The sequence below is a fragment of the Scleropages formosus genome, chromosome 3 (assembly GCF_900964775.1).
Source record: "Scleropages formosus chromosome 3, fSclFor1.1, whole genome shotgun sequence".
Classification (NCBI taxonomy): domain Eukaryota; kingdom Metazoa; phylum Chordata; class Actinopteri; order Osteoglossiformes; family Osteoglossidae; genus Scleropages; species Scleropages formosus.
In genome coordinates this window covers 6,285,084-6,310,662 of record NC_041808.1, presented here as the reverse complement: position 1 = coordinate 6,310,662, position 25,579 = coordinate 6,285,084, and the positions used below count along the sequence as shown (strand labels likewise).

The 25,579-nt window shown below is 48.8% G+C and overlaps 1 protein-coding gene across 1 annotated transcript in view; it reads right to left on the bottom strand.

Annotated features, from left to right (window-relative positions):
• Positions 1–25,579, bottom strand: part of nrg3b (neuregulin 3b) — a 90,695-nt gene that overhangs the window by 9,317 nt on the left and 55,799 nt on the right. Inside the window, exons 3-6 of the mRNA XM_018762571.2 lie at positions 8,594–8,667; positions 5,671–5,697; positions 3,444–3,546; positions 2,395–2,515 (exon numbers count right to left, since the gene is read on the bottom strand). Of these exons, the coding sequence (XP_018618087.2) occupies positions 2,395–2,515; positions 3,444–3,546; positions 5,671–5,697; positions 8,594–8,667 (325 nt within the window). The remainder of the gene's footprint in view (positions 1–2,394; positions 2,516–3,443; positions 3,547–5,670; positions 5,698–8,593; positions 8,668–25,579) is intronic.

The window sequence follows — 25,579 nt, the reverse complement described above, 5'->3', positions numbered from 1 at the left end:
ATTGTACCCGGTGCCACAGCGACACACAAGACTGTTTCTGTTCCCAAGGAAGCAGCTGTGATTGTTTCCCCGTGACCGCGGTACTGAACCCTGGTGCTGGCGTTGTTCTCGGGGAGGCAGTAGAATGCCAGCTCAGTGTACCTGGACCACCACCTGGCTGCTGCACAGCGAGTCGGCTGTCACACGGTGGAGAAAGCGCGTGTCCCTGCGGGGCCGCGTCCGACCGCGACGTTAACCACGTTATCTCGCTGCAGCCCTCCCTGCCCCGCGGCCTCGTACTCGACACCTGAGCCAAACCGACCACGAAAAAGAAGCACGAGGGAGCAGAGTGAAGAAGACAAATGGGCCCAGGGACGGCCTTCGAGGGACCCGCAAGGCAGTGCAGCTCCAGCCAAATGAAACCCTAGTGTGCCATCACATTGGGCTACTGGGAACGTGGTACTCCGTGGTAAAACCCTCCAGCGAATTGGCTTTGGCTGCTGTGCACCACACTGAATGCGCACAAGTTCCAATTACAATCATTTAAAAAACACAGGAGCCCAATTTCATCTTTTGCTGATTTTCTTTACAGTTAGAAGCTTCTGGTCATTTATGAGTAGCTGTCTTAAGTGCAAAAAAATGGAGCATCTGCTCCTGGCATCATCTCCTCCTCTCCTCCTAGTACTATTTCCTCTTCTGGTACATCTCATTTTCTCCTGGTACCATCTCTTCTTCTCATGGTACCATCTCATCTCTTCCTGATACCATACCATACCATCTGCTGGTATGATCTCACCTCCTTCTAGTACCATTTTATCTCCTCCTGGTACCATCTGTCCTCCTACTGGTGTCACCTCCTCTTCTCCGAGTAACATTTCACCTCCTCAAGGTATCATGTCATATCTTCAAGGTGTCATCTCCTGGTATCATCTCATTTCCGCAAGGCGTCATCTCATGTGCTCCTGATATCATCTCGTCTTTTCATATCATTTCTGATTGATTTGCGTTTCATTTCCTGTTATCTCACAGCTGAATTATTCCTGTATTCTACATGCTCTGTCATGGACTGCAGTTTTTGTTGTTGCTTTTTTTTTTTTTTGATAATCAATATACACATGCTGCTTCATCACAGTTTCAGCATGTCTTGCACACTGTCTGTCATCACACTACCCAGGTGATACATGAGGGATTCCTGACGATACGCAGACATGGTATTTCTATTCATAGATGCAGAAACTGAGATTTACTCTCATTGCAGTTTGTGTATTTGATTACATACCTAGAAATAATTTTGAAATGTTTTTGGAGTGTTTGGTTTCAGCATAATCAGATGATGAATCCTCTACCGCAAGTATCATTTTTCTTTGTACATTAAAACAAATAACCACGTCACAGCAATACTGACTTATCTCCTAATAATAAAATACAATTGGTGACACATGCATGATGGTGATTAATTATCCAGAATGAGTTATGTGACATAAACTGATTGTCTTTGTCAAGAATAACCACTACACAAATAGATTATGATATTACATGCTTTTAAAGGTGGGCTTCATTTTGGAAGATTAATCTTCCTGAAACTCAGCACTGTTAGACCCAAGACCGCTCATCAATGTCAGAAACCCAAGACCACTCGAGACCCAAGACCACTCAACATCAGAGACTGTAGACTTCTCAACAGTGTTTGACTCAAGATGAATCAGCACTTCGATCCAAGACCTCTCAACACTTTGACCCAAGACTTCTAAAAACTGTTAGACCCACCACAACTCAGCAGTGTCAGAGACCCAACCCAAGACTTCTCAACAAAGTTAGACCCAAGACGACTCAGCGCAGCTGCTGTATTCAGCAAGTCTGAGAACTGCAGTTAGCCATTCTTTAAACTGTTATTTGATCCAATGAATTCTATTTGAATGTATACGTGCTGGAGGGGGGCACAGCGGGTTTGGCTAGTGTCTGCTGTTTGGCGGTTCTGGGGTTCGAGCACTGCTTGGGGTGCCTTACGACGGACTGGCATCCAGTCCTGGGTGTGTCTCCTCCCCCTTCGGCCTCGCACCCCGTGTTGCCGGGTAGGCTCCGGCTCGCCGCAACCCCGCTCAGGATAAGCGGTTATAGACATTGGTTGGGTTGGCTGGTTGTATAGATGCCTGAGCTGGAGGTACTGTATGTAGCATACATGCCTTAGCGAATGGGTGATATTTTGACCAGAACACCCACCAAGCTCCACAAGGACAACACCATTGTCTTAACACATCACACCGTTCAGTGATGCAGACACTGCAGGTACCACAAACACAGGCCATGTAGTCGTAACAGGAGCTTTATGATGTTTTTCACTGTGGCATAAGCTCAGTGCAACAGTTCTCTGACATAACAACGTTTGACTTCTGTAGGTCGTCTGTGTTTACTTACGCTTTGCACCTGCAGGCCGCACGGAGACCTCAGGCTCGATTTGGTCACGAGGCCCGAGGCACTGTAGCTCTTCAGGCTGCGGCACTCCTTTAGATGGACCTGGAACTTCTCGCCACGTCTCCTACAGGGACAAAATAAGAAACAATGAGGTCACCATTTCTCCCAATACCCAGTCATTTGTCCCAGTTCTCAGCGGCCAAAAGGCCTCCAGACCAGAAAAAAATGACTCTGATCACAGGCTTAAGACCCACAAGATTTGATTTAAATATAAGTAAATCAATGTCTGTTTTATGGATCCACATGTTTTTTCAATGCCGAAATATCATTTTTATGGCTCATGTCATGTGACCTACAATCCCCTCCATCACCAAGGATCAGCATGTGGTATAGTGCTTAGCGCTACCTATTTTGGACTTAAAGGACCCAGGTTTAAATCCCGTCCACTGCTGTAGTACCCTTGGCCAAGGTACTTACTCTGCAATTGGATCAAGACAAAGTGGCCTTGTTGCATGAATGGGTAAATCACTGTAAGTGACTTAACTTTGTATGTTACTTTGAAGAAAAGCATCAGCTTAATAATAATGACCCTAATTCCTTCAAATAATCTATTGCTGGGGGTGCGGTGGCGCAGTGGGTTGGACCGCAGTCCTGCTCTCTGGTGGGTCTGGGGTTCAAGTCCTGCTTGGGGTGCCTTGCGGCGGACTGGCGTCCCGTCCTGGGTGTGTCCCCTTCCCTCTCCGGCCTTACGCCCTGTGTTGCCGGGTAGGCTCCGGTTCCCCGTGACCCCGTAAGGGACAAGCGGTTCTGAAAATGTGTGTGTGTGTGTAATCTATTGCTGTGTTCCTTTAAATGAGGTACTTAGCCTAAATTGCTCCGGTAAAAATTACGAAGCTACTAAGTGGATAAATTATTTTAAGTACCCTGATGCTGCAAGTCGCCTTGGAGAAAGGCACGAGCCGAATAAATAAATGTAAACGTAAACCAGCCGCACCCGTTAGAACAGGCGGCGGCGCTTCCCCTCCCAGCCCCTAGGTGGAGCCCACACTCACTTGTTCCGGCAGTAGAGAGCCATGCAGAACGTGCCCAGAAGGCTGATTCCGACAGCGATGCAGGAGATTGACAGCACTTGCCGCTTGTATGTTTCTTTACTCTCTGTTGGCAACAAGAAGAGACAGAAAGAAACATTAAAGGCAAGAGCGGAGGGGCGGAGGCGGCGGCTCCGCTCTGTCTGTACCCCTCACTTCTTCATCTTTCCGCCGAACCTCGGCGGTTGTTAAATTTAACTCGGGAAACGTCGTCTTAGCGTTCGGACCCGATTCCACACACCCCGCTCAAACGCAGGAGCGGCGCGGCTTTCCGCGTTCGGTGCCGATCCGGCGGCCACACATCCCTTCGATGCGAATTCTCATTCCGGCCGATTACGAGAGATAACAGCTGATGAAGCGACGGCCATTACGAAACCCGTGCTCGCTCGTAAAGCTTGGAGGGAGCGATCGGCCCATCCCCCGCTCCGCTCCCCGTCTCCCCGCCATCAGTCCGACTCGCAGCTTCTACCCCGGAATGTCACCGTCACAACGTTAGCGCAGCCTTATCTTCGTCCCACATGCGTGTCAGTGCTGCGGCCTGTCAAGGTGCGCTCTGAATTAACGAGAACTTAATGAGCGCAGCATTCAATCTGCAAGGCCGCCGCTCGGCCGCATCCTGACTCCCAATGAGGAGCCATTAAAGCGCCTTCTGTCTTCTGCACCATGCAGAGCAGGGAAACGCACCACGGTGGGGCCGTAGGGATGCGGGCTCCACTGCCATCTGGAATGGAGGGGGTCACACGCACAAGCATGAAGGCATCATGGATGCAATGCCGTCCTCGTGGCACACCCACGGTGGCGGACAAACGTGGAGATGGTGATGATGATGATGGTAAAACCCTTGCTAAAAACAGCTCGAATCCCTTCCCTCCTCCCCAGGACGAGGCCCGAGCTACGTGGCGCAAGAATCAAGCAGCCCACATATCCCTGCTGGTTCGGCACAGGTTCCCCTCCACTTAGACAACGGAGCAGAATTACCATGGTGCAGCGAGGTATCGATCTGCTTCTGCCAGGAAACGGAGCTCGACGTCCTCGAGGGACCGAGAACGTCTAGGAGAAGCTCGGCTCAACCCCGAGGGAACCGCATCCCGACGGTAACAGAGCGGCACAAAGAAGCAGGTGCTGCCGGGTCGCCAGGACCGAAGCCGGCGGAGGCGTCCGCTCGACGCACAATATTTCATAAAAATACATATTAATGCTCTGACGCGAGTTCGGCTTCCGGGATGGGACGTGTTTTGTGTTTTTTGCCTCCGGAGGGATGTTCTGGCCAACGGATGCGAAACATGTAACACACGTGGCACGTATCAAATACACCTTTACACGCACTCCACATATACCAGTGTCTCCGCTGCCATTCTGTTCACTCAGTCATAAACGCACTTATGAAAAGTGTAGGAAAATAAGCGGATGTGCGATTGGAATCATTCTTCTCATCCTTGCCATGGCAACCGGAACGTTCCTCGCAACGGTGTGTTACCTGCCCCGGGAGTCATTAAGGTCACCCTCAGAACTCGCTGAGACACAGACACGCACACACACATAAACACACACCTGGGTACACACCTCTGATCAGGCCCCTCCCAGCTTGCGTTTCCATGGCGACCAGCGAGCGCCGCTTTCGGGTGAGTGGCGGGGGACCAGGTAATACCGTTATGACCGAGTTTACTCTTAAATGACCCTGAGACTGTGTGTAATGTGATCTCCTTTCACTGGGTGTGAAATATGTCGAAATTTTTTGGCAAAGTGAGTTACGCTTCCCGCCAAATGGGCCCATTTAATTTGAATTTAATTCCTGACACAGACGTTCGAGTCACTTTGCGTTTAGGAGGCAGCGAGAGAACGCAGACGTTAATATCGCCGCTAATTGTGGTGGCCCTCGGCAGTATGGCATGTAACATATGTCTGACACGGGCTTCTTTTTTCAGCACTTTATATGTGTTTGTGCAAATTTGTCATGTTTACGCAGGAAGCACAAAGTCCGCCATAAATCACTGCGGCTATGTACGCTCGGTGTTTAATGGATGATTCATACATTTCATACATTATGTACCATACAGTACACAAGCACATTTCACCACACGGCACACAGGTCTGCATGTGCACGCACGCACACACACACACACACACACACACACACACACACACACACACAGACCCTGTGTCATTTACATTTACACAAACGTTTACTCACCCATGAACTCGATACCCAGGTTATCTTCTGTTCCAGCCATTTGGAGGGGGGCAGCAATGAGAGCGGGAGAGAGAAAGAGAGGTGTTAGGTGGGCGGAGCTATGGGTGGGACTACAGGCCTGAGTTCAGAGGGGGCGGGGCTTGAAAGGTCAGCAGTGGGAGGGAAGACAAGTAAATGAGGTCTGAACGGCACTTGCGTTGCGGCCCGTCGTGGCTCAGGGCCCCCCCTTGAGGCTCCCTCCTACTGCAGGGGTCCCGACCCCCAACCCCTTTGGGCTCCAGATGCTAAACAAGATGCTACACACTAATTAGTAGCAGCACTGAATCATGGGATGTCAGAGGAACAGTAAGACGAGTACTGGTCTCTGTCGTTGCTGCTGATGTATAAATGAGTAAATCCACATGGTGCCCCCCTCCCAGCTGTACTGGGGGCAGCACAGAAATACCCCCCACCCCCTCATTCTGCTCTCATTTGTCCCAAACCCCTTTACAGGGGGAAGAGAAGCACGACGTCAAAGTACGAGAACTTCAAAGGTCACTTTGTGCAAAGCTCCTTCAGAAAAACAGCACATGAATTCAGATTCTCGGGCCCCAAGAGGGTCCCCGTCTTTGTTAATATCAAGGGTAATGTAAGGGTGGGGGGGGGGGGGGAGCAGGCCACCGCTGTCTCAGATCAAAACCAAACAGCGGAAACTACGTTCTTTCTGAGCTCAGAGCTCCTGATTTGTCCTTAGCCTTCCTCACCGGCTCTGAGGAGATCCAAGTTTTCGAACAGCGCCCCCCGGGGGCCTTTCCATGATCAACAGCTCAGAGCGGAACATCCACGTGGACAACTGCTGTCCCCGGTCCTGACTTCATGATCCCAGTGGGACCACTATGGACCTCGAATCCAGCCATGGTTCCGCTGCTCCGCACCGGTCCCACAAGCACCTCCAACACTTCTGGCATCTTCTGTAATCCCGTGAACCTGAGATGTTTCTGACCTCACCCCAGTGGCTCCACTCCCATGTAGCCGTGTTCTCCGGACCGTAAAGCCGTGTCAGCCCGTGTCCGTCTGAGAGTCAGGCTTGCGATTCCAGCAGTCGGCTCCTACGGGTCCCACAGTTAATATGCGGAAGTGACCGGAGTTGTGGAGGGGCGGCCTTCATCCTGCACTCCCTCTCAACCTTCACACCGATTCTCGTCGCCATGACAACAGGATGACATGCTGGACAGGTTCGAGAACATGAGCAGCCCATGTGATGCACTGTCACTCTGTGTCCAGCTCTACCTTATGCACATCTCACGTGGTTGATAACACCCCCCCACTGTCCTCTGTCTTTCACACACACACACACACACACACACACAGTCGGTGAAGTCAGAGTGCCAGTACTGTCACCGTCACTGCCTCCATTGAGCGTTAGCAGCGATTATGTCGCACGACTGTGTTTGGCAAGTGTGTTGAGGGTATCGAGCGTGAGGAGGGCTCTCGACCAGCAGCACACACACAGGAGCTGTGTAATCTTCCCGTTAGCACACAGCGGGAGCCAGCAGATTCCTGCACACACAGCTGCACTCCAGTCCTCTCACACTCCTCTTCCTGCCCACACACGGCTGCACCGTCTGCTGCTGGCCTGAAGTGTTGTGGAATTATCAATATGAACACCGGGAATTTGAGACACACACACACACACACACACACACACACAAATCCACATTTCCTCTTAACTGCGGATCGGGTCCTTCTTTAGGGGACGAAGAGCGTCTCGGGGTGCCTCAGGTGACCACTTTTGTTGCCTAACAGAGCAAAGGTCTCCCAACTAACAGAGAGGATTGTGTAAATATGATTTGTTAAATATGATATCTATAAACATGATTCGGGATGTGATGTGCAGAGCGGCGCTCTGCCATCCTGGAACCTGACTGACTGTGAAGCTGCTGATCTAAATAAATAACCAATAATCTCATCTGAATTTCAGATTTCAAGAATTTTGGAGCAAAAGTGTCTTTGCCACCATCATGAGACCTAGGGTTACTGACTGTGAAATTAGAAAAAATATTAAAAAAGTATTTCCATGGTAACCTGGTGTACCTGTCAGTGTTGCCCAGTGAAGTAAACAGTTCTCCAATGCCTCTGTCTCCCCTCCAGCTGCGTATTGAACCATTCACACATCCTTGGCATCTCGGAGTGGTACTGCAGGGCCGCTCTTCTTTCCAACACTTTTCAGTGAGAGTAAGCGGTGAGGCCCCGCCCACTTAAGATGACCTACCGTGGCCACACCCACACAAGGCAAGCTACCGAGGCCACGCCCACTCGAGAGCAGCCTGTGAGATCGGCCATTGACACCAGCACATCCACTGAGTGACTATGAGGTGTAATGTTCAATCGGTGTGACCACGGGGGGGAGCGGTAACGGTCGTTGACTCTGCCTCCAGCTTGCGCTGGTGTCCAGAAATGAGGATCGCCTGTCCAGCCCCTTTGGACCCTAGAATATCATTATGGCCAGGGAAGGAACCCCGTCCCACCTCCGCTGAGAGCCCCCTTTCGTCTCGGACCGGCAGCCTCACATTCGAATGTTTGGAAAACTGTGAGTTCTGTCGATATGCGGAGAGCGGGAAAGGCTGGAGGCAGGAGAGGCTGTGAGGACTGCCGCGCGAGGACGCGTCTCCAAGGGCATCATTACCATGTTTACAGGAAAGAAGGATCTCACTCCGTCTCACAGGAGCCCCGTGTCCACATGAAGAAGACCGACGAGTGAGGGGGGGTCGTCGTTCCCAGCGGACTGGGGCTCCCTGGGCTTCAATGTGTGTGCATCTCACTCATTGCTGAAGGTGTGCTGTGAAAGGAGCTCGTGTGTGTGTCCTCATCGGGCTGGACATCATGCAGTCTTACGTATGTGAGTGTGTGTCAACCGGAGGGATACAACGGAGTGTAAACATACTTGGGTCCGAGAGAATGGAGTCCGTCTTGGGCAGGAACTGGTCACAGCGAACACCCTGGTAGCCCTCCTTACACCTAATAGGAAAAGAATGAGAGACAGCGGAGTTACACACCTGCGCCGTGTTTGTCACACGCCCCGTTGCAGCCACAGAGGCATCACGTGTCCGAACGCATCGAGACCTTGCCGTGTTACACAGATAAGAGAAGTTCCAGCAGGGGATGCGGCGCCAGTCATTCAGAGGGTTTTTACATTAGAAATATATTTTGCACACGCCTGCGTCTCTGGTCTGTTGGCCGTTCCCGTGAGACCGCACCGCGGTGTTACACTTCGGTCTTTGGCAACACACTGACAAAAGGTATGCCAATTAAAAAGAAGGGCCAAATGCACCACCGTACTGTTCAGGCTTGACACTAGTTAAATGGAACTTGTGTGTTCAGGCATGAGTGCAAAGGATGGGGCGGAGCTGTGGGCGTGGCTCTCCTCCTCATTAGCATACATACTCATAGTGTCCACAGCACCCAGACAGTCAATGGCTCCAGGGCCTGTTCAGTTGTTTTTTCTTTTTTTTTTGGTTGTTTGTCATTACCCCAAGCACTCCAGCAGCTGCTGTCTGCCTAGTGTTTTCTTTGTGGATTTCAAAAGGTCGCAGGTTCAAATCCCACCTCTAACTGTAGTACCCTTGAGCAAGGTACTTACCCTAAATTGCTCCAGTAAAATTACCCAGCTGTATAAATGAGTAAATAGCTGTGGGTAGCTTAACATGGTAATTCATTTTGGTAAAAAAAAAAGAGTCAGCTAAATGAGTAAATGTAGAGACCAGGGCTGAACGGACTTTCCTGCTCAGTTCAGGAGGGGTCATGGATTAATATTTTACTTATGTACTAAACTAAAGCTGAGAAGGAAGTTAGATCATTAGGATTATTCCCCCTCCCTGAGTGGACATGTTCATTGAGGTATGCTGGTTATCCCAGGTGGGGTCTCCTCCCAGGTTCAGGTCATCGGGACTTGATGACGAGCGGAAGTGTATGGAAGTGTTTTTGAGGCTTTTCATTTTAATGAAAATAGGAGAGGTTTTTAAAGAGCAGTCAAGTTTTTTGACAGTTTGGCTGTTTTCAAGCTGCAGGCCATTTGAAGTTTTGATATATTGTGATTGTTTTTAATGTTGGCGTTTCATTTTATAACTGTCACAAATGAGTTAATTTCAAAATTTATATTTTAATAGCTATTTTAATGAGGATGTTTCCATCCTTGTGTTTCCTTTTATTTTTGTTAAGTTTTAGTTTACGTTATTCTGAAGTATGCATTTTTCCTTACTGATGTTGATTCCGAAATGTAAAAAGCGATCATTTCGGAAGGTTGTTATATTTGGTGTATTTTAATTTTAAATTTTCGGTGGTTTTTTCATATTCGGTTAACTCGTGTAAAAATTGCTCTTTCGTTTTTTTAAAGCGTTGTGTGGTGTATTTTAAGCACTCTATTAAACTTCATAAAGTCGAGGAGTGAAAAGCCATTTGGGTTCGAAGTTGTGCGCTGTCTCTGAGAGCGCAGGCCTTTCTCTGTGCTGGCGTTCCATCCGCGGATTAACAGAAATTAGCAGCCCGCCACACGGATGGTTTCTGCGGCCTGTGACACACGCAGAGCCGCTTCCCCTCACTCACAGTTAATCGAATGGCAGCTTTGAGCGAGTGCGCCGCTCCCCGCGGTATTTAACACCTTATCACTGCGCCATCATCCGCTCGCCTTGCTCACGGACTCCCTGATAAGAAATAATCCTGCTAAGCTGTCATATCGTGTTGGGTATTATTTCTGAGTCTCCCTTTAACACGACTCTGGGTTAATCTACCAGCGTGTGGCAGCCAGGCGACCGGACCGTGTGTTAATGAAGCCTTGCGTTGATTCCCCTGTGATCAGATGGCGGCTGGAAGAGAAGAACATGCTGAGTCAGCTGTAGGAGATTCATGAGAGATTCTAACACTGTGGTCATTGTGGGTACTAAAACTCAACGCTGTGGTCATAATAGGGCACTGAAACCCAACACTCATTGTGGGAACTCAAACCCAAGACTCTGTTCATTCTTGCAGGTATTCAATCCCAACACTGTGGTCATAATGGAATGCTGAAACCTAATACAACAGCCATTGTCGGTACTTAAACCCAACACTGCGGTCATTGTGGGTGCGGGTGACCAAACTACAGCTGAATAAACCCAACACTGTAGCTATTATGGGTAATCAAACGCAACAGTATGGTTATTGTGAGAAACCAAATCCAAAAATGTAGACACAATGAGCACCAAATCCCAACATTGTGCTCATTATAGGTGACCCAACCCCAACACTGTGGTCAATAAGGGCCACCCAAACCCAAAACCATGTCCATTATGGCCCAATCAAACCCAGCTCTTTGCTCACCAGAAGGGACCATGGTTACTATTAGCAATGTGGGCTACCAGTCATCAGCAGTGTGTTCATTATGAGAGGTCCAGTTCCTGATCTGTGTCATGATGTTCAGTCAGAAAAGTGCTGGTGAAGGTGTTGAGTTTAAGATGACCAGTTAAAAGATTGCAACTCAAGTACGAGCTACTGTTGTACCCTTGAGAGAGCTGATTCTACACAGTCATGTGAAAGACAGATGGCACGCATGGTCTGACACAAATGACAGGAATAATTTTAATCATTTCAGACAACTACAATTTCTATACCACTGATGAACTATTTGTAACACCAGGGTTTGACCTTTGGAAGTTCTACCCAAGGTTCACATGTCAGCTGCTCCCCTGTTCTCAGTGGAGTTTTCACCTTCACACCCCAGATAAGGAAACTTGAAGTGGGCACCTTATCTCTCCTCTCAGGACCTCACCACCTCATCAACAGTCTCTTATCTCTGTAATGAAAATTTCTCATTCTTCACTTCTACCGGAGCAGCTGAACAATCAGGGCTTCATCACACAAGGAATTATCTGGGGTTGCCGAGGTCACATGCCCCGATTGAAGTTCATCCTCATCTTGGGCAGATGAAGAGCATATGTGTCTCGATAAGCTTGGCACCTTTTAAGAGTACGACCCGCAGCGAGCTTGTGTTTGACACCCCTCCTTAACCCATCTCTTCTGCTTGATCTCATCTCTAACAGCAGACCTAGCGTGTTCAACCACCTGTAGATACGGGCATGGATCGAAGAAAGCACATCTGGGAAATGTCACATGACTTGGAGAGATTTGTAGAATCACAGAGGATCAGTCTACGGAATGTTAGACTGTGGACCAGGAGGACAATCTGTTCCCCCAGCAACTGAGAGCATTAAGCTGTTTACAATGATTTACCCATTTACACCGTGATTTTTATTTGAACAATTTAGATAAAGAACCTTGATCAAGGGTACTAGAGCAGGAGGTTGAATTCAAACCTGTGACCTTCAACAGCTCTAACCACTCTGTCACCAGCTTCTCCTCTGGTCAATCTCTGGGTAGCTGGAGTTTTTCTCAGAGCAAGGCAAGATGTGTGAGGTCTACTGACCATGTTAACGTGTCACTGACCAATAGCTGGACTGCGTTGAAGCACTTCTCTCCACCACCCTGCCTGCTGAATGGTGACAGATCGCCATTGCCTTTGTGTCTCTGACCCATCACTGGAACCGAGTCCCCTAGTCCTCCACTAAGACACAGGGCCGCCTTTTCTGGTTCCTCGTATGTGCAGAACATCAGTGCAACACTACGTGCAACACGTGGAGGACGGAGCACCTTCAATAAGACAATGGTTTTTATCAAGAACATGGATAAAAAACAAAGCTTGATATAATATTATTCATACGATCATTGTTATTGTGTTTCAATTTTATTATTATTATTCAACTTATTAGGTTTCACCTCACTTTTTTTTTTCTTTAAAGTGCTCCAGAAGGTCTGTGTGGAGAGCATCTAATATCAGAACATCTAGCTGGCAATATCCACTAGATCGATGGAAATAGACCTTACTGTAGGTCAGAATGAGGGAGATGTGAGAAGAAATGCTTTCAAATATTTAATATTTTCAGAAACCTGAGGCTCTGCAACCATGCTGGCTGGGCAAATAAAAGCAAATGTTTAATTCGGTCACGGTGAAATGCGGGGAGCATGAAGACATTCGACTGGTGGCGGGCTGTATCCTGCCGTGGTCTAAGGTATCCTACCCTGCAAAAAGCGCATCGTTGCCAATGGTGGCCGGTGCATTTCCGCCGCATTTCCCCCAACGTGTCGCTGAGCGAGGACACTGTCATTCGCGTGCTTATTTCCACGATGACGTCTGTGCTTGACGTCGCTAATGATGGATCCTTCTCTACAGACGCAGTAATGGGGAACATCTTTAACAACGCTCCGGAGAGCCGCACAGCCGCCGCGTCCTGTCGCCATCCGTCACTCCGCAGGCCGGAGCCCATGATGAGCTTGTTGCCATGGCTCATTAGCACTGAGCGATCCTGACGCGCCGGCCTGGGTGTGCCGGACATTCTGAGGATGGCACGATGCCCGTCAGCAGAGGTGCCACCCACGTGAATGCCTCCGGTGCTGGAGACACTTTGCTTGTGGATGTATTCAGGGCGGCGCGCGGCTCTGACAGGAGGAACAGCCTGACTGGCTGGTAATGAAGTCGCTCTAATGCAACTAGGCTCTAATTAGAGGCGCTCTAATTGAACGGGTTTGTAATTAAGTAAAACTGCAAAGCAGTGAGCTGTAATTACCTTGGGTTGCGGTATGTGATTTGTGATTAATCTGGTTTGCGATTCGCTCGGATGTGGAGGTCCGAGCACATCTTGGGCTCTCGCACCTTACTGTGCGGTGGTCAGCAAAACACGTTCAACACACCCGTTTCTGCATGTTTGGTCCAAGAGCACCCCTGATTTACCGGCCTCTCAGATTTACCCCTTTCCCACACCTGCTATCAATACACTCCGCAAAGTGAATATTAAACTCTCTCTGAGCATCAGCACCACTCTGCCACACTGGAGATCTCCAGCAGCAGCATACAAATGATATTTCGAGGTCATATCATACCCTCAAAGCCTGCGAACAATCATACTCACGTAATACCTGAGATTTTATGCAAATTATTAGGGGCTACAAGGATTTTCAAGGGTCAGATTGTATCTCAGGTACATTCATAACGCCACCATCCCTGGTCAGATCATATGATTACCATAAAGGTTTGGTTGTATCTCAGGAAGCAGCATTATCTGTTGCTGGGAGGCTGGGGTATGAGAAGTTAAAGGTACCCTGGAGGGCTGGGTTTTAGCAAGGTGGGGGTAAAATGAAAATTGGGGTATTGGGCTGATGGGCACTACAACAGTTGTTAAGGAGCTCAGGCTTCTTGCTGTACTGAGGCTTTTGGGAGTCTGAGGACCCAGGGAGGCTGAGTTTACAAACAACCGTTGGGGAGAAGAACAGTCATCTTCTGTTGTCAGCGCTCATTACCTCTCACTCAATCCCCAGGTGTTCTTCCACCAGAAACCAATAAACAAGCAGTAGCCTTGAACGCCAGCAGACAATAGGCTGAAGAACATAGCAGACCAAGGCTGAAGAAGTGGAAGGCCAAGCCCGAAGAACCTGACAAACGAGTGCTGAAGAACATGGCACACCAAGGTGGGACAGAAGAAGACGCCTTCCTCCAAACAAGCCAGCAGGGTTAAATGTCATAAACATTTCATACTGCAAAGCTGCACATGGCCAAAACAATGTGTGAAGAAACACGCAATGCTCGCTCAACTCATTCAATGGAAAGAGGACCGTGTCAGAAGCCCTGTGGCCCTAAAGTGGACTACATGGTCAACTCCGCAAACCCAGGAAAACACCTGAAAGCTCAGACCTCATCCTTGTGTGACATCTGTTCTGAAACACCTCACACCAGTGAGAATGAGGACGTCAGACAGAGGGGAGCACAGCTCAGCTGGTTTGGAGCTCGTGGCTCAGGAAGACCTTTGCGGACCACCAGGCACCGGATGACTGCAGTTCATCAGCCACCAGGCTGGACCTCTTGACCTGGAGACTGAAGGCAGGAGACAGGAAAGTCCAAAGGGACACCATCCTACAGAGGACCTCACCTTCAATGTCTTAGTGAAGCTAATCTCCATCTGAAACAGTCAGTTTGTGTCTGTGTGTGTCTTTGTGAGAGTGGAGAGGATCTCCATCTTAACCTTGCTTCGAGTGTATGTGTGTTAGTGGAAAGCAGCCACTAACTCCACTCAGCCCTGTGGGTGTGTATGTGGCTGGAGGGGACTGGGGTTATTCCGGCACAGGTATGAGGTGCGAGGGGCACCTGCATACCTGGTTGCCATGGTGAAGGTGCCCGACTTGATCGTTCGGCTCATTAACAACCCGTCACGGAGCAGTCGGGCAGCGTAGCACACGGTGAACATCGGGGCCCATCTACTGTGGCGACAGAATCGTCGCGGTTACCGGTCGCGTTCTCCGTTGTGTGTCGTTTCGTTCCGGCTGCAGCGCGAAGCGACACCGAGCGCTTTGTTTGCGCGAGAGGTATGTTTTACGCGACCTTTCTGCTTTTCCCTCTGCAAAACATCACGATGATCATGACGGCACTTGATCTTTGTAACAGAGAGGTGGCGCCGCACTGATGAAAACGCATGTGAGAGAAAGAAGGCGTGTGACCCCTCTACGGCAGCCCATTGTCATCAGTTTGTTTACAGCGCAGACTCTTAACCTTTTCTCAGCCTCAGGGCATTTATGGAAGTGACGGAACCTAAGGAGGAAGCATGGCGGTTAGAGCTGCTGCATGCGGACTCCATAGAGCCGGCTTTGAATTCCACCTCCTGCTGTAGTATCCTTGATCAAAGCACTTACCCTAAACTAACACAGTAATCATCCTGCTGTTTAAATCGGTAAGTCATTTTGAAGAAAAGCATCAGCTAGAGTTAACGTAGAAAAATGTCTATAAATATACTCTGAGAAAATACTGCGGTGATTTATTACCTTATATTCTGCATAGAATTATGCCACAGGCAGCACGGTAATATTTCTGTTTTATTTCCATCTTTTATTGAGTTATTTATCCATCTGGTGTTATTTTTCAAAGCAATCCCATGCTTCATAAACCCCTTGAAGCCCACCTACGGACCGCGGGTCAAAAACCTCGGAGGCGCACGCTCCGTTACACATTTACGCTCCCTTACGTACGAAGTCGCCGATGCGTCTCAGCTTAAATACACGAGAATGTTCACGAATTGAGAATCTGTGCACTGCACATGCGGTACATGCCGGCGTGCGCCGAACGGATCTCGGGATACCGCGAGAACGAGAGTTACTCGGCGACGTGCAGGAGGTGGCGGAGACGAGTCGGTTACTCCTCGTTAAAGTGCTCCACGCCTGTGTGGATTACGGAGAGAGACAGACAGATAAATAGCAGGAGAAGCCGGGCGAGACGTGTGAAACGTTGGGTTTTTGTTCGAGTGCTTCGGCAATGCAAATCCGCCGTCACGCCACAGCAGCCTGTTGAGGTGGAATTCGTGGCGGGGCGGGGGATTTCTGACACTCCGATATGTGCCTTTTAAATCTGTCAGAGCCGAGGAAAGCGCTAATAATAATGCGACGGCTGTAGCCAGAAACGCTAAGAATAGCAGAAAGCAGAAGGAAGGGAGAAGACAGAGCAGCAGCGGAGCGAGGGCCCCCGTCGCTGAAATCCCTCGGCACGCCGTTCGAGGAATTCTGGGAAGTTCAGCGAGAGATCAGGGAGAACGTGGACCGATGGGCCCAAGGAGGAGTCTGCTATTAGCGCCTTTGCTAATGAGTGAATCGATGTAAACATCTACGGGGATCCATTGAGCGCTGCTCCGAGAAGCAGGGTTTAGCTCGATGGAAATGGATTTGCCTTGGTTAAGAAGGCAGGTCACCGCTAATCTGGCGATTTAGTCCGCCGGAACTCAAGCGAAGGACGACCTCCGCTCGGGCGCCGGACACTTAGCTCTTCTCACACGTGGGGGCATTAACCAAGATTGGGTTGCCATGGATTCCGTTACCCGCTACAAGGGAGGTGAAGCACAGTCTCAATTATTCAACCTGAAAGGGGCCTATAGGTGGTCGGATGATGCGGAAACAGGTGGAGGTTAAACAAATATACATTTATCTGATCCTTTTCTCCAAAGCGACTTACGGTTATTTACCCATTTATACAGCTGGGTAATTTTACTGGAGCAATTTTGGAGTAAGTACCTTGTTCAAGGGCACTAAAGCTGGGACGTGAACCTGTGACCTCTGGGGTCTAAAGGCAGTGGCTCTAACCACTACGCAACCAGTTTTCCCATCAAATCAGAAATGAAAGGGAAAACGCAGTAGAGGCATCGAATGATTTCCCAATTAGGGTTAGGGTGAAGGTCCAGGTTGGGGTAGCTGTCATTCTGCAGTCTAGTCCCAGCGTTACTGACGTCATTGTCATCCCGGTTCACTGGAGCTGCTGTGCTGTGGTCAGTCCGTCCTTCTTGTCCGTCTTTCTCATCCGCTCGTTTACATCATTGCTATTCTCTTCGTAGTACCCGGATCGGCTGCGTCGAAGAAAGCCGAATCTTGGAAACCGAAGGTCAGACAATGGAGTCTTGCATTGTAAACATGTTAAGTGTTTCCGCGTGCAGCACCGACGGAGGTAAACACTGGAGGGATTGAGGTCAGAGTGCTAATGAAGCCAGTGGTACCCCCCACCCACCATGTCACCATACCCACGTGGCAAACTCATAGCACAAGGTGAGGCTCCCCCACACACCGACGCCAGACAGACTAGGCTGCATTATTCAGCCATTTTCATATCAGACAGAGCCTTGCTGGGATGTCGAGAAGCCAATGAATATTTAAGCAGGATGCCGAAGTCGCTCTTTGAGGACTGACAGCTCCCGTCTCGCAGTGGTGCTGCTGCAGTCACGTGACCCTCCCGCCGGACCTCAGAGAGGCAGCCGGGCGCACTCACACCCTACGGCAGGAATGAAAGCCCCGCGGGAGCCGTCTGCCACGTTTGCTGCAGGCTCTTCACACACTTTGGGTTGTCCGGCAAGACAAGCCTGCTGCGGGACGTCCACATGCTGTCTCCACAGGGCGGCCGCTCTGCAGCCTTTCCCGGTTGTCCATGCTGCAGCGCCTATGGGTTCTCCGCAGGCCATACACCCTTCAGCGTGCGCATGTGCTGGTTCTCCCGTCCACCCTTAAAGAACATCCTCAGAGGGAGGACCATGATCCAATAACGTGTCCTCTCATGTACAGCTTCAACATCGTGGACCTACACAGGCTGTCAGTCAAAACCCTGGTCGTCCATCTCACACGGAGGCCACGCACCCCGACGAAATCAATGCGAGCCACTCAGATAAGCCCCTCCCCAAAGAGGTTACATCTGCTTTCAGCCCTGGACCATCGATTCGTGAATGGACACATGAGATGGGACTGTCAGCATAAACTATATTAACTTTGTAAACGTTAACTCTGTTTGCAAACCACAGGTGTACCTACCTACCTGGCCAGGAAATGGCACCAGGGAACCAAAGATGACTTATGGGAAATGGAGTCTTTCACACTGCATCTGGCTGCCAAGTATATAATAAAATATGAGCCCCTGCTGTCTTGGTCATTTAATGATTGTATTGTTCCTTGTTTAATGTAAAAAACTGTTAGCGGTGTATAGTGGAATTATGTACTGTCATGAGCTCAGTGATTGTCTGCAGTTGTATTGTGGGTGTCCATCCCCCTTACCTGGCCTGTGCCTTTTCTCATCATTTTTTAAGATATATCGACACTTGCCCCGAATATGGATTTTTGCCGCTACCTTTTTACATGGAGAAAAGCACCTATATAATAAATATATTTAAGCAAAAATGTAAATTTTATAGAATAACAGATTCAGTAGAATTCCAGCATGGGGACGTTTCTTTTAAATTATAATTAAATATTGTAAGTGTCTGATTACATGTTCTCAAACACAAACATAAGGTGTTTTAATAGTGCTGTAATGATGTTGACATGGTATTTGTATAATAAATTAATTTCTCGGGGGGGGGAGGCGTGATTAAAATGTTGACACTGTTAATCTTCTGTTTATGGAAAGGTCGTGATGCGAGAGGTTATTGACAGCATCTCCATTCGGAGCTTCCCGTGGGGGTTCATATGTCACATGTCACTGGCACACGATTCACACGTCTGTCAGCGTCACGGCGTGTCAGCAGCTGTGCGGCGAGAGGATAAAAGCGTGCTACGAGGGGTAGGAGGCAATGGGCGGGGCCCTGAATCTGCGCAGAGGACGAACAGGGGGGACACAGCTGTAGCCCCTCCCACCAGGACCACAGGATGCAAACGATTCAATTACAGGGGATAATCACCTCTAATTCCCAGGACCCCGAGCCAGAGGTGGTGCAGCTTCCTAATCCCGACACCCCTCCGTCTGTCCTCCCGCCCCCTTCCGTCTCCCTCCCTCCTTCACTCGTCCGACTTCCTCTCTCTGCGTCTGCTCAGCAGTTTGGTTCCATTAAGACGCTTCATTGTCATGACGATGAAACGTTTATGTATCGAGTGCAGATATACATCAAACAAATGGAGCAATGAAACCACACATAGTCATTTATGAGTGACAAATCACAGCAATAACCCAAAAGATGAACTACAGTAAAAATAAGAAAAAGAAGGACAAACGCACTCTTTCGTGGACTCCATCTCTTCTGTGTTTTTACACTTGTTGATGGGGGATTAATGAATGGGGACCAGATTATTGTTTCTGTGTTATTCTGGAGAATTTTGATAAATTCACTTTGTCATTTATTCTGTCAAACGTTTAACTCACTCTTCGTCTTTATCACTGCGTTGCAGAGAAAATTCAGCTGTGCAGGGAAATGAAAAGATTAAACATCTACATGTGTATAATCGTTGCAGTGCATTGTGGGTAATTTTGACACTCTAACGATATAATCCTCCGCATTTTGGTGCCTCATCTTGGAGGACAGATAGCGGGACTGAATATGCACAAATGTACATATTTCCAGTTACGCACTTTGAAGAACATCTCGAGGTCTAATCCCTGCTGATATAATCAAGAAATATAATATTAACTGCCGAGAGTCTATGGATACTGAGCCTGTAAGTAACAGAGCCATCTGTGGTCTCTATTAAAGTCAGGCCTCATAGGCTTTCGCATCGGGACTCTGCAGAACACGGTAAAACCTGACAGAGTACCGTGTTAACAGACCAAAGACCTAACAAAAACTGAGCAAACAGATCCGAGCTAACCGGGTCACGAGCTGAATGACGGGTTGGTTATGAGACCCACAAGCTAAAGGAGCAACGCAAACATCAGCGACTAATGACCGGTGGTCAGTGATTAGCGATTGGCGGCTGATGATCAGCGACTTTACCAATGATGAGTAACTAGTAACAGGTAATTAGTGACAACTAATGGGTCATTATGGACTAGTTATTGAATTGTAGCTGTAATGTTTCTCTCAAACCAGGATGAAAATCAACACAATTTGCTTAACTAGCGATCTGTGACTAGTGATTACTAAGAAGTGATCAGTGATTACTGACAAGTGATTAAGTCACTAATGATTAGTGATCAGAGACTCTCAGTGATTAGCAACTACAAATTAGCGATCGGTATTTGGCAACTAGCGATGAGGGACTAGATGAGCTAAGAGGGAGCGAAGCCATCGGCCAAGTGAACAGATTGACAGTAAATGTGTGACTGAATGACACGCAGACGAGTCTGATTATTAAACCACCCAAGCAGCTGCAGTAAAAGCAGGTAAATGCAGCAAATCCTGTACATGTATCTGTGAGTGTATTTGTGCACGTGCGAGTGTGCGTGAGGGCAGCGTAGACAAACAGACGGACAGACAGATCGAAGCGCTCATAAAACAGACACACACACACACAGAATGAGGATTCCCGCCCGTCGGTCATCCTGAAAATCCGGATCCCGTTCGAACGGCTGTAGCAAAGTGGGCGGGGCGTGTTGCTAGGGGCTCCGTCGGAGCGCAACGGCTGCTGACACGTCCAGTAAATCTGCGCGCCTGTTTCGGTTCAGAGCCCCGAGCAGATTTACAGGCCGGATCACATGGCGCTCCATCTCCAGCATCTCCCACCGAGTATCGATCGGCTGCTTACAGCACCATAACAGGAGCTGCGAGCACTAATGAGGGGTTATAAAGCAACTTTGTTTCTCAAATAAAGCCGCCGCGGTTCCTACAGCACCCGGAAGAGCCGAGACGCCGGCGTCCAGGAGGCCCTACATCAACGGCCGAGAGAATTCGCGTAAATAAGATCCTCTCTCTTAACGGCGCGTCGTAAATCTCACGGGTATTTATTTATTTATTTTTGTTTGTATTTTTTTAATTGGCAAACCTGTTTAAATTAGGACCGTGGCCCACTTTTCGGGCGAGTAAAACCGGCCTTTCGACTCGCTTCTCTCCTAAATGCGGCGTACAGGTGTTGAGAGCTGGGCCGCCTTCGCCTGCGCCCGGCGCGTTGCTGCGGTTTACACGGTCACGCATTGCGCACGTTCCTTCGGAGCTCAAACACTAGTGTGTTCAAATTAAAGACGAAAACCTGTCCCACGAATACACCGTGTCCCTGTTCCCTCAACACGACATGCAGCCGAACAAAAGCAAAACATCTGTCTGATAAATTAATATTCTCTTGATCATCCAACAAGTCCTTTGAGAAAAATAAGTAACAAGTGGCTAAGACTTCTCGGGTGACTAAAGGCATCTTATTTTCCTTTCCTAATACGAGATGAGTGGGATAAAAGGCCCTATTGCTCCTTGTTTTCAAATCCCAAAGGCATCTTTATATTGATAGAAATAATTTTATTTTGTGTCACTTTTATGAACCCGCGTGGCATTATTCGCTAACTATCTGTTTGCACCAAAGTACACTGTTTTACTATTAAGTGCCTTTTGTTTTACCACCCCCTACTGCTCCGCTCCCCGATGCAGTAGAGAGACTCCGCGGTTTGGATTCCCTCATTACTCAGGGAGTGACCGTCACGCTAAGTAAGAGACGTGCTTTGTTCGAAAGAAACGATGGCGCGACGCTAAGGGAAAAGCGGCGATCGCACAAATGACGAGATAAGCATCACGCTAAGGGAAAAATTACGATGGCGCTAAGAAAGAGATGACCATCATGCCAAGGGAATGGCTGGCGTTGAGCCAAGAGAGATCAGCATCACACTAAGAGAGAGATAAGCATAACAATGTTCCTTTTGTTGTCGTAATATCAGAGTTTCTGCATATTGAGAGTGCGATATTAGGAAACGCTAATATCCTGGTGCACTTCTCTTGAGGCTCCATCAGCGTGGGATAACGACCTTGATTCTCCCCACTGTAAATCCCCGACTGTCACCTTCCATCTTTGAGATGCCGACTGCACTACGTCTTAAATATGGGCCGTCAGCCTCGTTCCTTTTATTGCAAAAAGAGAAATGGGTTTTCCACGGGTCTTCTGGAAACGTTTCTATCAGACCGGGTTTCGAAACAATAGAATTTCTGAGGACTAACAGCTGCGCTATTGCCTGTGGTAGAGGAGACATACGTATCTCAGATTACATCAAGAATCATCATCGTTGTCCTGTGACTAGTCATGAGATGACTGGAATACACATTTTTGTCAAGTTAACTTGCTCAAACGAACATCTGATTGCATGATTTCCTGATATTGACATTTGTCTTGACACATGGTAATTTATTACTGTATTAGTTCGGAATAAGTACCTTAGTCAATGGTGCTACAACAGGAGGTGGGATTCAAACCTACACCCTCTGAGTCCAAAGTGAGCAGCTCTAACTACTACGCCACCTGCTGCCCCCTAACGTGTTACATTTACTCATTCAACTGATGCTTTTTTTTTTCCAAGAGCGACTCAGTGTCAGGCTACCTGCAACTACAGAACTTGCCATGAGATCATTTACCCATAATCCATTTATACAGCTGGGTAATTTCACTGGAACAATTTTAGGGTAGGTACCTTGCTCAAGGGTACTACAGGAGTAGGTGAGATTCAAGCCAACAACCTTGGTATCCAAGGGCAAGAGTGCAAAGCACTGTGCTGTCAGCTACTCCCTGCATTTTACTATTTAAGGGATGTAAACATCTGCATGGATCATAAATGGGTGAGGCGCGCACAAATTAGCCCACCGACACGCCGTGCCACCCGTTCGGCGGCGTCAACGGCGCTGGGCACGCGCACCTTGTCCAGGGCCGCGCTGGCAGCCAGCTTGCCGCAGATTGCATCAATCGGTCGTAACGTGCGCTTCCGAGGAACGCAGCCGCTTCCGTTTCATTTTGTTTCCAGCCGAGCTAACGAAAAAAGAATAGAACAGCAAAAACGCCAATTAGCGGTCGTGAAGCCCGAGCTGAAATAGCAGAGGTTTAATGCGCGCGCTCATTTGTCCTTCCCTTTCATCACGGCGCACAAAGGAAACGGCGACAGTCGCGAGCCGTCCTGTTTGGCCCTGGAGAAACAGCAAATTATTCCATTTAAACGAAGATAAAGTGAGTAATGGGCTTCAGAGGCCCATCGTGCGCCTTTATTCTGCGTGAGGATGAGAAATTGGCTTTTGTCAAAGGCATTTATCTTGTGTATTTTGACTGAGATGTTTTGCATGAAGTGTGGAAGCAGGTCCTCGCAGCTGCGGGAGCGGCGGACCAGGACGGGGCGTCTTCGGAGCAGAGGAGCAGCGCCTCGCGCGGGCCGCTAACGCGCGACACCGAGCGCGAGCGTCGAGGGCTAGCCGCGGACGCGAGGGTCGCAGGTCGCACCGAAACACGGCACTGCCAGTTTATTTTCTGGGATAAAGGAAGGTTCTCAGATTGCAGTGAAAGATGGTGGTGGTTAGATCGAAGGGTTAGCGGTGAACGCCATTGACGTGGGTCACTCTGAAAGGTGTTGGTGCTAGCTAGCGTAGCTGGAAGCGTTAGCAGCGAGCTTAGCGCCGAGTCCTGAAGACTCTGGGACGCAGCTCACGCGTCTAGCGAGGAACGCCGATTTTTTTTTTTTTGGGGTGATGGACAAGACAGGAGAGATGTGTCCCCAATCCGAGCGGAGAGATACATGGATGCCTGCAGCCGGCGTTCAACACACACTGACAGAGAAATGCAACGGCACGGAGGTACGAGTCCTTTGGGCAGCGTTGTGGTGACAACGAGAGCGCCCCTGAGGGGAATGCAGCCACTTCCTGTGCCCCTGGCTCTCTGCTGTGGTCCCACCTGGCTCACTAACACACACACACACACACACACAGTGCTGCTGATTTATCTGAAGGAAAGGCCTTCTTCTCCATCACCACTGGCAGAATGTACGGATTAGGTTGACTCATTTGCATACATCTGCATGTCATTAGCATATCAAACCTGCTGACTTGAAAGAGATGCCTCGACTGGAGCTCAGAATTTACAGAAGGCTCTGTTTCTCCCTCTCTTTCTCTCTCTCACTCTCTCTCTCTCTAACCTGTGAAAGAAATGGCGTTAGCGTGTGTGCTTTCTCTGTGTCTCTCTGCTATTGGCTTAATAGCAGGAGTCACTGCTGAGTGACCATTAACATGTAGAGAACACGCTCCAGAAATGTCAGGCCGTTGGAGAACACACACAGCACACTCCAGCTGCTCTGCACCATTTCACTATTAACTACATGTGTTGTGTAATCGCCTTTACGCAGAGCAGAGTACTCAACTGTGTGTTTTCCTGCCCGTATGGGTTATCGCACATTTCAGTCGTGTGTGTGTGAGAGACCTATTCCTACATTTTACCCCCTCCAGCATGGACATGACTGACTTCTACCTGAAATTAGCTCCCCTGTTCATGTTAATTAGAAGGCCTCTGCAATCCATCAAGCCAAGCATGCTAATGCAATTGAGCAATTATCTTGTTTAAATGGTATTAATTAGAAAAAAATAATGGAGTCGGAACAAATCAATTGAGCCTTGGAGGAGAGGAAAAGCGCCGTCCGGCTCAGCTAGCTGTCACATGAGCCGTATCCAACTAACACCTCCTGTAAGATTTATTAACCGCTGAGATTAACCATTTATTAAGCATTGGGGGCGCCTTCGCCACTGAATAACCAGGTGAGAGGTCATTCGACTCCCCTGTTCAAGGCTATACAATAAGGAGTGTAAAAGGTTGTGTCTGGTCCCCTGTGGTTTAAACCCGTGACTTTTCCAGAGGAAAACAATTTGCCACCTCAAGGTTCAAGGTGTCCTCCTTCCTAATGGTGTAAATTCTTTCATCGGTAAGAGCGGCCTTTCCAAGACAGACCCAGCAAATCTATGGCTTCTTGCATTCAACAGAAGATGAATAAAAATGCAGGCAGTAATGAAATATACAGCTGGTAGCATAGTGGTTAGAGCTGCTGCCTTTCGACCCAGGTTTGAATCACAGCTCTGGCTGTAGTACCTTTACACACACACATCATCTGAAACCGCTTGTCCCATAGGGGGTTGCAAGGAGCCAGAGCCTAACCAGCAACACAGGGCGAGAGGCTGGAGGGGGAGGGGACACACCCAGGACAGGACGCCAGTCCATCGCAAGGCACCCCAAGGGGGACTTGAACACCAGACCCACGAGAGAGCAGGACCCAGTCCAACCAACTGCACCACTGCGCCTCCCTCTGTAGTACCTTTACTTACCCTAAAATTGCTCACCTCTATAAATAATGAGTAAATAAATGTAAGTAGATTAAATGTGTAAGTCGCTTTGGAGAAAAGCATCAGCTAGATGAATAAATGTAATATATGCGTAATTCAGGGTCCTGATGCCACTGTTGAGCGTCTCATGCTGACGAACTGATGCTTAGCGGTGCTCCTGTTGGCCACACCTGGTGTCCGTTAATGTTACACTCATCCACTGAGCAACCTGAAGGCCCTCTTATCGACATGTTCCTTATTCAAGACAAACTATGTTTTGTCCTGTGAAAAAAACCGAAACCACCGCCCCCGTCCACCTCCCTCTCTCTCTCTCTCTCTCTCTCTCTCTCTCTCTCTCAATTCAGTTC